Source organism: Dendroctonus ponderosae, unplaced genomic scaffold, assembly GCF_020466585.1.
Source record: "Dendroctonus ponderosae isolate FM_Combo_2020 unplaced genomic scaffold, Dpon_F_20191213v2 Dpon_F_20191213_1, whole genome shotgun sequence".
NCBI classification, from domain to species: Eukaryota; Metazoa; Arthropoda; class Insecta; order Coleoptera; family Curculionidae; genus Dendroctonus; species Dendroctonus ponderosae.
Window position 1 is genome coordinate 15,892,515 of NW_026017110.1, and position 12,244 is coordinate 15,904,758.

The window sequence follows — 12,244 nt, forward strand, 5'->3', positions numbered from 1 at the left end:
ATGTTCATAATGGAACTCATGTATGTCCCAGGAATATGCATGTACATCACATGAATGTTCCAGGTATATTCTGGGAATATCATTTTGCTATGTGGGTATCGTTTTAAGTTGAACTTCTCAACTTTCCTCTTCGATACGCAAAAACTCTTTTAGACAATGTTTAATTGTAAGAAATTGAACCTTTCATGCCAAACTTACAAAGTTAATATATGTATATTTCCTAATATTTTTAAATTAACTAATAACTATTGATTATAAGATTACTGAATTTTGGAAACTATTAAATTGATACCATAAGTATTTGGTTGATCTTCAAAAAATATATGTTAATTAAAATTATTGTTCTCGGTGGCAAATTGCGTAAACGAATTTTTTATATGAGCTAATTTATCATTATGGAGGTTTATTTGTATAACATAATCAACCCGAATTTCGTCACATTTCAAATCATTTTTTTTAGATCAATTATCAAATTTCCTTTGATTTAGCAGATGCTTCATTTTCCAGTTCAAGGTTTTTAAACATTATCCGTTATTCACTTGAAAAAAGTGAGAAAGTCTATAAAAGTTTTGAATACATAAACATTTAAGCCTTATTTAAACAAACATTATTTATCCACACAATTTATTTTCTTGATTTTTTGGTAGGAAATTAACGATCAAAAGACTGAGTTTTCATGAAAAACGTAATTTAGATTTATCCCAATGGAGACTTTTACCGCTCCAAGATTGTTTCCCAAAAGTAAAAAACAAAAAAGTTCAATTACAGCCTTTTAATATATCTCGAAAAATACGTACTTAATACAATCTATTATTATATTTCTTGCCACGTGGACGCCAGACGAGCATTTGCATTTGAAGAGTCTATATAAAGATAAAAGAGTTGCTTTACTTACCTGTAAGACGAGAAAACGCTAGACAAACTGGTAGTTTCCGTTAAGAAACCCTAGGAAAAAAATCTACTATTTTATTATGAAATTGGTCAATATTTAACTAGTAGATATTTTCTTATTCAATCAACTAATCGATGAATTATTTAGTACGCTAATATTTTTGTTTCAGATTTTAAGAGCTACTTACTCCTACATCACTTTAATGGTTGGATACAACTGAGCTAACGAACTCCAAGTTAGAAGATTTTTAGGCATGTTAGCAAACTTAGAATATTGCAAGCTGTGTTAATGAAATTAGTAATACATTCACTTCAATATTAGTTGTTTTTTTCTGTATTTGATACAGTAACAACAAAAAATTTCAAAATCCTATTATAAGAGTGTCCCGTAAGCACATGATCAAAAGGGTACTGCGATATTCTTTGGACCAAAAGAAGATGATCTAAACTACCTTTTACTACAGAAAAATGTCTGGCTCCACTACTATTGATGGTCAAAAATATTGTTCTTTTTGAAATTTCGGGAGAATGGTACTATCGATTTCAATGAAATTTGCATCATCATCAGGGTCATATCAGGGCCTACATCAGGGCCATATTTTGATAAAACCCACTTTTTATTTTTGAGATTTGTTAAATAACGCAATTCGTAGGAAAATGATTCGATCAAAAGATAGCCGGACTAAAATTACAAAACGCTTGCAAATTAGTTAATTATAAGAGAACATTATCAGTTACTACGACGGTTGCAATTAATGTCTAAAATTGTAAAATAATAAGTGAAACAGATTTAGTTTGTTTCGCGAAAGCTATGAACGCTACAATTTCCTAAGATTTCACGAAGAGTCCGAAAATTTTCAAATAGCATTAATATATTAACTCAACAATAAAAAATCAGTGATTGAAGCTACCAAAGTTTTCGTAGTTTTTGTACCAACACACTAAGAATTTATCACTTGCCCAAAGCGAATGAACTCGCTTGGATCATCAAAACATGAGTCTTACACAGGGACAAGTTCACAGCAAGTTTCATTAAAATATGTCGTTCCATTAGCTGGATATTTCAAAGGTATAATTTTTTTGAAGAGCGTTGACCTTAAATAGCAGTGAAACCGGAAAATTTTTCTTAATAAAAGTTAAATTGAGATCATAGATCATGAGATTTTCATTTGAGCCAAAGAATGTCTCAGTGCCCTTTTGATCATGTGCTTACGGAACACCCTTGACACTAATTTGCTCTTCTTACAGTTTTAATTTAAGATAAGGCTTGTTGGGATCAATCGGCTTAGTTTAAGAACAATGCAATGAAGAGTGAATAATAGATAGACGAAAACTTCAGTCAACTGCGATGCGAAGGTGTTTATTAATTAGACCTAACCAACTGAACAATATATTTTTTCATAGAAACATTTTGAAGGCTTTTAACTAAAAAAACTGCAATCAGTTGTGATGCAAAGGTGTTTATTGATTAGAACTAACCAACTAAACAATCTATTTTCTTATACTTTTTTCTCAATTGTAATTCCACTGGTACAATAATTATACCTATACATAAACGTTTTTCATTCATTAATGTTTTTAACGCGAGCCATTAGGTAATATTCGCACTCTACAACCCTCTTTTAGAAGTCAATTTTCACTAGTTTGCAGAAAAGAAAATTTCAAAGTTTTTAATAAACCGTATGTGTCCATTTGATGTGTAGTAATTCCAGTGCAGGGTGTTCACATTGTGCAAAGTTTCACTTAATAATAGAGCTTATTGTTTGTTGCTTTCTTAGATCATCAGCATCATGTAAGAATATGTCGCCTTCAAAATCTGAAACAAAATGAAATTATTCATTTTTTAGCTTATCCGCTTTTTACAATTTAATGGTTCTAATCAAACTTAATCACATACCGCAATCATAGACTGAATGGACATCACTCCAAGTCCTCCAATACGCAGTGTTAGCGATTCTTGTGTTCTGAGCATGAAAATTAATATCATCTGTTTCACTTTAGGCGCTTGGTCAAGCCAGTTACTTTCATACATTGAGTAAGATAATTCTGCACTCTAAAAATACCGGAGCAGCATTTGCATTATGTTATAGAATATTGACAAAACGGCAGCATCAACTAACAACATTTAAATGACTAAACAGTTAAAATATTAGATAACTGTACCTATATTAGATGCTTTAACAATGATTTCTAAGACTTACCAAAATAATTATGTTATTGGCATGGTAATAATATAGAATCAATCTGAAAATCATACTAGCAAAGAACGAAGCCAGAGTTACTACCACCATTACGGAAAATTCTGACTAAAAACGGAAAACAAAAATGTTTTCAGTTCATTTCAGTCAATTTGGATTCTTTACGAATTGAGAATTTCAAAACAATGTGAATTTTTACATGTTTTGAAATTTTGTGTATTTTTGCATGCGTCTCATTACTATTAATAGTTATAAAGCGTATACGGAAATATGGTCAACGCATTAATATGCGGATCTTATTATTATAAGATCACAATAACCACATAAGAATACTAAATATTCACCATTGAAACTTCGGTCAGAATAGAGGCAATTTGCACGGAGCTTTGTAAAAAATCAAACACTATCACAACTTCCATTGACTCATTAAAGAGCCGCACATATCTAAAAAAATTATAAAATATAAGTGATAATATACCGGATGATTTCCTTATGTCTGCTTATGAAGTAAACCAGGGTGATTTTTGCCACTTGTTCATCATCTGCAATATTATATAAAGTCTTAACTTTTTCCTTATAATGAGCAAAATTCTTCAGCAAGTGCTGCAATTTTCTCAGTTGAACAGCCGGAAATACTATTAAATTGAACATTAAAATATCTGTACTTGTGACATATGTAGCTCCCTGTAGAACATTTAGAACTTGCCATATGTAAGCGTACTGAAATAACATCAAAACATGTAAATTTTGTTATTTTTGCGGGATCTCTTAATCATTCGTACTTACTGGGTAATGTTCTTGTTTATCAAATGGAAGCCATGAAGATATCGGTAAATATCTCATTACTGTCGTTGTGTTGCCGATTGAAACTATAATTGGGGTCATTAGCATCGGTTTCACTAAATATAACATTGACAGAACAACCAGCAAAGATCCATAATATTTTACAATTTTATCACTTCTTCGAACGATTTTAAGTTCAATTTTAATCACCTTAAATTAAAAATTTATTAGCTTACAATTTATAGCTTGAACTAATTTTTCATTATTAGAGTGCAATAATATAAAAGCAAAATAATAATAACCTCGTCATCTTCAATGGGCGAGTTACAATTTTCAGTTTCGATAATCTGTTTAATAATAACTCTAAAACTGCTATTTAACATCATAATCAGTTGCTTTGCAAGAGTGATGGTATATAAAAATGTAACCGATAAATTGGTGAAAATAGCATTTGTCATTACATCTGCATCGGTGAATAAAATCAACAATTCTAATTGTTCAGTGAATACAACTAATGTGAAATATCCCAACATTAATTTCGAAAACAGAGCGTACATGTTTTTAAATGTTTTATTATCCTGGAACATGAATTGCCAGGGAAAGGTTCCCACTAACGAAGAACATATCATAGATATTTGGATCAATCGACATTTTGGATATATCTAAAAGGGAACAATAGTTAAATAAACTTCTATAGAGATACCTACTTTCAGAATATTATTTACACAATAAAATTAGCGAGAAATTTGTAGAATTTACATACTTAATTACTTTTTAGGTTTATTAATTCGTTAATTGCTTGATCTACAACTTTACACGAAATTTTGTCATTAAATATGTTTCCACATGTGCACAAAAATTGTCAAATATTTCTTCTAAATCGACATAGAATGAACCCCAGTATTCTATTGGTGGACTAAATCAAGACTATGACACAGATGAACATTGTTAATGTATTTAAAAACCACAGCAGAAACAAATTGTTTTTTAAATAATTTCAAATCCATTTCTAAATTGAAAATAATTCATTATTAAGTACAAAAAAACGTGTTTCTTTTGATGCACAGATCAAACTAACAACGAATTAACAACTAAGTGTGTTAAACAATAAATAAATCGATCTGGAAATAATATGCAATTACTTACGGCCATGTTCCATTGGAGCTACCAGAATACTATAATGTCAGAACAACTGTATATTTTTCTCATGTGTAATTTGCATACAAAACTCTTTAATTGAGGTTCGATTTGCGTCTCTCAACAACGCATTAATTATTAGGGCGATATCCTCATAAAAATAGAAACTGTTGGAAAATCGTCTAGCATTTAAAAAAAACCCTGTGTCTACCGTGGCATATAGTTGAGCTTAAGGCGAGATTGCATCAACAATTATTTTAATCATTTGAGGAAGAAACTAGATCCCTGTGATTTTTCTAGGTAAAATTCCAATTGCACAAAATATATTGCGTGAATTTGATTTTAACCCAAACATGCTAAGTTACTTGGAATTCTTCATGGATATATATATAATAGATATGTTACCGGCAATGTACAAAATGCCAGGTACATTTTGCAGAATCGCTACTACTTTGGGCAATCTACACATTGACTACGGTATTTTAGGCAATCTGCAAATTGCCGCACGCCCTAGTCAATCTGAGTGTTAGATATGTTAAATCGTCGCATTGACTAGACAATGTGCAAGTTTATACTTGTTGCAACGAAATTTAAAATAATATTCTTTATACTTCAAAATTGCCAAATTGTCTTTCATTTAACCGAGTCTGCATTTTCCAGCTGAACGCTTTGAAACATTATCCATTATTCACTTGAATAAAATGAGGAAGTCTATTACATTTTTTGCATACAGCATTTAATCCACATTTAAACAAATATTATTGTATATACTTTCCTGACTGTGTTTCAATTCCAAATCAAATCTATTCCTGGGTTTCAGTCATTTATTGTCTCTATTTATTAATGAAAATACGTTTTGGTGTATTTTTCCACCATCATCAGTTTTTATGTGTAGCGTTGTTGCTGCTTAATCCTTGGCATGCATTTCTTAAGCAAGGCTTAAAGCAGCAACAACGCTACACATAAAAACTGATGATGGTGGAAAAATACACCGAATTATATATATTATTGTCAATTATTGACATAACTTTTTTTCTCGAATTTTTGGCAGGAAATTGGCGAATTGGAAATCAGAAGTCAGAGTTTGCATGAAAAAAAAAATTTAGATTTATTCCAAAAAAAAACTGATCGCTCCAAGATTGTTGTTCAAAAGTAAAAGACAAAAAAACTTCAAATACCGTGTGTAATTTATGTGCTACTTTTCCCATGATCTTCGTTGAAAAATTACAGCCCTTTAACATCGAGACTTAATACAATTTATTATTATGTCATGTCTTTTGCCACGTGGAAATAAATGCTCTATCAAAATTCAACACGAGTAGGTATTTGCATTTGTGTTAGTGTCTATAAGGATAAAAGCGTTGTTTTACTTACCTGGAAGACGAGAAAACGTTAGTCAAACTTGTAGTTTCGGTTCCGACACCCTAGGACAAAAATCTTAAATTTGTATTATAAAATTTTTAGTAAATATTTAACTAGTATTTTCTTTTCCAATCAACTAAGCGATTAATTATTTAGTACACTAATAATATTGTTTCAGATTTCCTACTTACTCTTACATCTTTTCAACGATTGGGTACAATTAAGCTAGGAAAACTCAAGTTAGAAGGGTTTTAAGCATGTTCGCAAATTTCGAATATTGCACATTGTTTTAATTAAATTAGTAAAACGTTCGAAGCAATATTAGTCTTTCATGTATTTTATACATCCGAGATATTGCAACCAGACCATTCTCGACCCTAATTCGCTCTTTTTACGGTTTAGTTTTGGATAACGCTTGTTGAGGTGAATCGGATTAGTTTCTGAACAATTTAGTAAACAGGGAAAATAGATATTATAAATTTGAGGGTTTTTGACTAAGACAACTTCATTCAACTGAGATGCGAAGGTGTTTATTGATTAGACTTAACCAACTGAACAATATCTTTTTTCATGCAGTACAATAATTACATACATTAAATCGTTAGCTTGCACCAAACATTTTGTAACTCGAAAAAAGTATTACATTTATACTCTAAAAACCTCTATTGGCTTTGAGAAATCAACTTTCACAAGTTTGCAGTGCACAAAATTGCAGAGTTTTTAATCAACCAGATGTTTCCCTTTTATGTAAAGTAATTCAAGTGCAAGGTGTTCAAAGTGTGCAAAGTTTGACTTGAATAATAGAGCTTATTGTTGGTTGCCTTTTTAGATCATCAGCATCACGTAAGAATAAGTGGCCTTCAAAATCTGGAACAAAATGAAATTGAAATTCATTTTTACTATATAAGTAAAACCTAATAACATACCGCAATAAGTGACTCAATGGACATCACCGCGAAGCCTCCAATACGCAGTGTTAGCGGTTCTTGTGTTCTGAGCATAAAAATTAATATCATTTGTTTCACTTTAGGCGTTTGGTCAAACCAGTTACTTTCATATATTGAGTAGGACAATTCTGCACTCTGAAAATACCGGAGGAACATTTCCGTTATGTTATAGAATACAATTGGCAAACGGCAGCATGAGCTAAATACGTTTGAATGACTGAACAGTTAAAACATTAAATAATAATAATATTTTATATTAGAAGCTTTAACAATATGTTTTCTAAAACTTACCAAAATAATTACGTTATTGGCATGGTAGTAATATAGACTCAATCTGAAAAGCATACTTCCCAAGAACGAAGCCACGGTTAGTACGACCATTAAAGAAATTTCGGACTAAAAATAGAAAACACAATTTTTCCAGTTCATTTCAGTCAATTTGAATTATTTGGAATTGAATTTTTTTTAAATATTTACATGTATTTACATGCGTCTGATCGCTGTTAATTGTTAAAAAGTGCATACGGAAATATGTACAACACATAATAATAAAACTACAATAATCGCGTAAGAATACTAAATATTCACCATTAAAACTTCGGGCAGAACGGAGGCAATATGCAAGGAGCTTTGCAAAAAATCAAAAACCATCACAATTTCCATTGACTCATTAAATAGCCGCACATATCTAAAAAAATTGTATCTAAGTATGACAATATTTCATTCATTATATATAAATCATAATATACTCGATAATTTCCTTATGTCTGCGTATGAAGTAAATCAAAGTGATTTTTGCCGCTTGTTCATCATCTACAATATTATATAAAGTCATAAATCTTTCCTTGTAATGGACAAAATTTTTCAGTAGGTGCTTCAATTTTCTCAGTTGAACAGCAGTAAATACTATTAAATTGAACATTAAAATATCTGTTGTTGTGACATACATAGTTCCTTGTAAAAGGCTTAGAGTTTGCCACATGTAAGCGTACTGAAATAACATAGAAATATATAACTTTGTTATTTTTGTGGATCTCTTAATCATCGATATTTACTGGGTAATGTTTTTGTTCATCAAATGGAAACCATGAAGATAGTGGAAAAAATCCGATTGCCTTCGTCGTGTTGCCACTTGAAACTATATTTGGAGTCATTAGAATCGGTTTAACGCAATATAATGTTCCCAAAACAAACATCATCAATCCGTAATATTTTACAAGTTTATTGCTTCTTTGGACGATTCTAAGTTCAATTTCAAATACCTTAAATACAAAAAAATATTAGCTTAGAATTTATAGCGTGAACTAATTTTTCATTATTAAAGTTAAATAATATAAAAATAAAATCATAATAATAACCTCGTCATCTTCAATGGGAGATTTGCACTTTTCAGTGTCGATAATTTGCTTAATAGTAGCTCTGAAACTACTATTTAACATCATAATCAGTTGCTTTGCAAGTGTGATGGTGTATATAGGTGTAACGGATATATTGGCGAAAATAGCATTTCTCATTACTTCTTCATCGGTTATTAAAATCAACAGTTCTAACTGTTGAGAGAATACAAATAACGTGAAATATCCCAACATTAATTTCGAATACATAGCGTACATGTTTTTAAGTATTTTGTTATCTTGGAACATGAATTGCCAGGGGAATGTTCCCACTAACGAAGAACTTATCATAGATATTTGGATCAGCCGACATTTTGGATATATCTAAAAGAGAACAATTGTTAAATGGACTTCTATAGGAGATACTTACTTTTAGAATACACAAGAAAATTAGCCAGAAATTTGAAGAATTTATATACTTAAATACTTTTTAGGTGTATTAATTCGTTAATTGCTTGCTCTACATCTTTACATTAAATTTTGCATTAAATATTTTTTCACATATATGTAGAACACTAGAATCGTCAAATTTTTTCAAATCAACATACGATGAGCCACAGTAGACCAAATCTCACCAAAAATACCCTGCGGCTTCGCTAGAATTTATTTAACTTTTGCCACATATGAACATTTATTATTTAGTTAATTTATTATTAGATTTAGAAAGAATTTTAAGTCGACTTTTAAACTGCAAATAATTAGTTGTTAAGTTCAGAAAAAAAAAATTTTATGAAGAGATCCAACCAACATTTTAATTTTTGACTTTTTCCTCAATCAAACCAACAACAAAGGGTCTTAAGCAATGAAGACAATCTGGACATGATGTGCAATTACTTACCGCCATGTTCGATTAGAGCCACCAGAATACTATAATGTTTCCACCATTATGGAGAAAAAGTGTATAATTTTTCCATGTGCAATTTGCATACAAAACTATTTAATTGAGGTTTGATTTGCGACATTCAACAACACATTAATAATTAGGGCGATATCCTTACACAAAAATGGAAACTGTTGGAAAATAGTCTAGCTTTCAATAAAAAAATTACTTAACCTGTCCTTGGCCTATGGTTAGAGATTTTATAAACAATTATTTTAATCATTTGAGTAAGAAGGTAAATAGTAAATTGCACCAAATGTATTTGAAACATATGACTTTTTATTTGATTTGATCTAAACATTCTGTTACTTGGAATTTTTATGCAATGCATATAGATAATACACATAGATCTGATGAATGAACTTAATCTCTTGAAAATTAAATAGGTGAATAATTTTAATTCAGTTTCAAAGCGAAATTTAGATTTAATCTACTCCTAAGAAATTTGCACTGCCGAGACTTTTGGTCGTTTTGACAGCATTTTGAACATTTTGGTCAAGTATGGATATACCAAAGCCACGCAAATAAAGGCAACTATAAAGAAAACGTGTAAGTTAAAATTCGTTTTAATAACTTTAAGTTAATAAATGATAAGACTACAAAAAATATGTCACTTTACATATTCACTACTTTTTAAACTAAACATTATCTGTGTAACTTTATAATCAACCCGAATTTTTTTCATTTTAAAATAATTTTCGTTAGATTTCAAAATTACCAAGTTTTGAGTACCAAAATTTAAGATAAGGCTTATTGGGATTAGTTTATGAAAAATTCATGGAACAGTGAAAAATAGATATTATAAATTTGAAGATTTTTTACTAAGAAAACTTCAGTCAACTCCGATGCGAAGATGTTTATTGATTAGAACTAACCAGCTGAACAATATCTTTTTTCATACATTCTTCCTCAATTGTAATTGCACTGGTACAATAATTACTTTCATTAATTCGTTTGATTGCACCAAAATGTTTTTAACTCGAAAAAATTCAATTCAAATAAAATTGCAGATGTTTCCATTTTATGTGGATTAATTCAAGTGCAAAATGTTCAAAGTGTGCAAGGTTTCACTTATTAATAGAGCTTATTGTTTGTTGCTTTCTTAGATCATCAGCATCACGTAAGAATAAGTGGCCTTCAAAATCTGGAACGAAATTAAATTGTCCTTGCCTACCCGCTTTTCACAATGTTATCATTTTAATCAATCAAGGAAGGAATTTGTAGAATTAGCTGTCCAGTATGATTGGTCTAAGCCTTTGAAGCTACTGAAAAATGGAATGGTCGGAGAAATAGGGAACGCCACATCACACGGCTGCGGAATTAGGATTTTTGAGCTGCAAAAGTAAGCAACAATATCCTCAAGTACATAGATTTGTTTGACGTTAATTATTACGAGAAGCAATATTAAAATATCTTTATTATTTCCTTTGAACTGTGCAAATTAGGTCTTTCTGGAGTTACATTTTAGTATAATGTTTTGCTGCTTGCAAAACTGTTTGGAACCTTTAAAGTGTGATATTGAATGGTGGAATTGCTGAAAAAGTCTTGTGTCAACGGCGATTTCAGTAACGAAATGCTCTTGGGCAGCATTTCGTTAAAATTCACCTCAATAATCTCCATATTATTGTGCTTACTTGTTGGATGACAATTTTTCCAACAATTTAATCGTTTCCAGCAGCTGTCTCCCAATAAAGTTCATTTTAGCGATTGGATGGAAAACCGATCAATTTCTTATAATTTGACCAATTGATTAATCAGTAAGTGTATATATGTTCCACGTCACAAGTGGGAATTATTTGTATAGTTTAAAACAAAATTGTTCAAACGAAGGTAACAAACACTCGATTACCAAACCGCAGGGTGTTTCAAGCGTTAAGAGTTTTATGGCTTATTTGTTACTGTGCATTTTTAGATGTTTACTTAATAGTTATTTAATAATTGATCACGCTAAATTTTCTAGAAATATTCTCAGTTTTTCTGAGGTCAAAGTATCTTTCTTTTGCAGCGATCTCCTGATCATTTCTCCACAGAAAATTAAAATGGTGTTCAAATCAGAATTATTTTAGTATAGTATTTTTTGTATTTGCAACCGTTTTTAAATACAATATGATGAATCCCCTGGTTTCCGTATTAATAATCAGAATCAACATATGCACTTTCTATACTTATTGTTTAAAATTTAAAAAAAACATCAGGTTCTTATTTGTACCGACGTTTTCAAGATTACTGCTCTATTGAATACATCTGATACTTCAAAATTTCATTCACACAAATTTTTTAAATATAAAATTATTTTCATTTATTCTTTGTTCAGGATACAGCTTCCTGCACAAGTAGATAATATATCTTCTATCAAAGACACTTCCGTTGCATTGTAAAGTTGTGAAGATCAATTTATCATCAACTATAACTTGACGAGAAACTAGATCAGTAATTGTATATATGTTTCATGTCACAAGTGAGAATTATTTTCATAGCTTAAAACAAAATCTTTCAAACGCTCGATTACCAAACCGCAGGGTGTTTCAAGCGTTAAGAGTTTTATGGCTTATTTGTTACTGTGCGTTTTTAGATGTTTACTTAATAGTTATTTAATAATTGATCACGCTAAATGTTCTACAAATGTTCTCAGTTTTTCTGAGGTGAAAGTCT

At 30.4% G+C, this 12,244-nt stretch overlaps 3 protein-coding genes across 4 annotated transcripts in view; 1 reads left to right on the forward strand and 2 right to left on the reverse strand.

The window, feature by feature from the left end:
• Nucleotides 1-1,212, forward strand: part of LOC109533362 (odorant receptor 49b) — a 7,239-nt gene extending 6,027 nt beyond the window's left edge. Inside the window, exon 8 of the mRNA XM_048661124.1 lies at nt 1,062-1,212. Coding sequence (XP_048517081.1) covers nt 1,062-1,112 — 51 coding nt within the window. The 3' untranslated portion in view covers nt 1,113-1,212. The remainder of the gene's footprint in view (nt 1-1,061) is intronic.
• A 1,144-nt stretch (nt 1,213-2,356) lies between these two features.
• On the reverse strand, nt 2,357-4,429 carry LOC109533309 (odorant receptor 30a). Its single transcript, XM_048661077.1, has 7 exons — nt 4,175-4,429; nt 3,876-4,082; nt 3,568-3,809; nt 3,434-3,533; nt 3,093-3,197; nt 2,789-2,944; nt 2,357-2,707 (listed from the first exon to the last, which is right to left on the reverse strand). The coding sequence occupies exons 1-7, from the start codon at nt 4,427-4,429 to the stop codon at nt 2,666-2,668; spliced, it is 1,107 nt and encodes a 368-aa protein (XP_048517034.1). The 3' UTR covers nt 2,357-2,665.
• A 2,450-nt stretch (nt 4,430-6,879) lies between these two features.
• Nucleotides 6,880-12,244, reverse strand: part of LOC109539305 (odorant receptor 49b) — a 7,335-nt gene continuing 1,970 nt past the window's right edge. Inside the window, exons 1-8 of one of the 2 annotated variants that reach the window (XM_019906980.2) lie at nt 9,551-10,247; nt 8,677-9,036; nt 8,374-8,580; nt 8,068-8,309; nt 7,907-8,006; nt 7,610-7,714; nt 7,298-7,453; nt 6,880-7,238 (exon numbers count right to left, since the gene is read on the reverse strand). In XM_019906980.2, coding sequence (XP_019762539.2) covers nt 7,197-7,238; nt 7,298-7,453; nt 7,610-7,714; nt 7,907-8,006; nt 8,068-8,309; nt 8,374-8,580; nt 8,677-9,036; nt 9,551-9,556 — 1,218 coding nt within the window. In that variant the 5' untranslated portion in view covers nt 9,557-10,247 and the 3' untranslated portion in view covers nt 6,880-7,196. Of the gene's footprint in view, nt 7,239-7,297; nt 7,454-7,609; nt 7,715-7,906; nt 8,007-8,067; nt 8,310-8,373; nt 8,581-8,676; nt 9,037-9,550; nt 10,248-12,244 lie in introns of those variants that run through there. The other variant, XM_048660861.1, reaches the window with a different exon arrangement.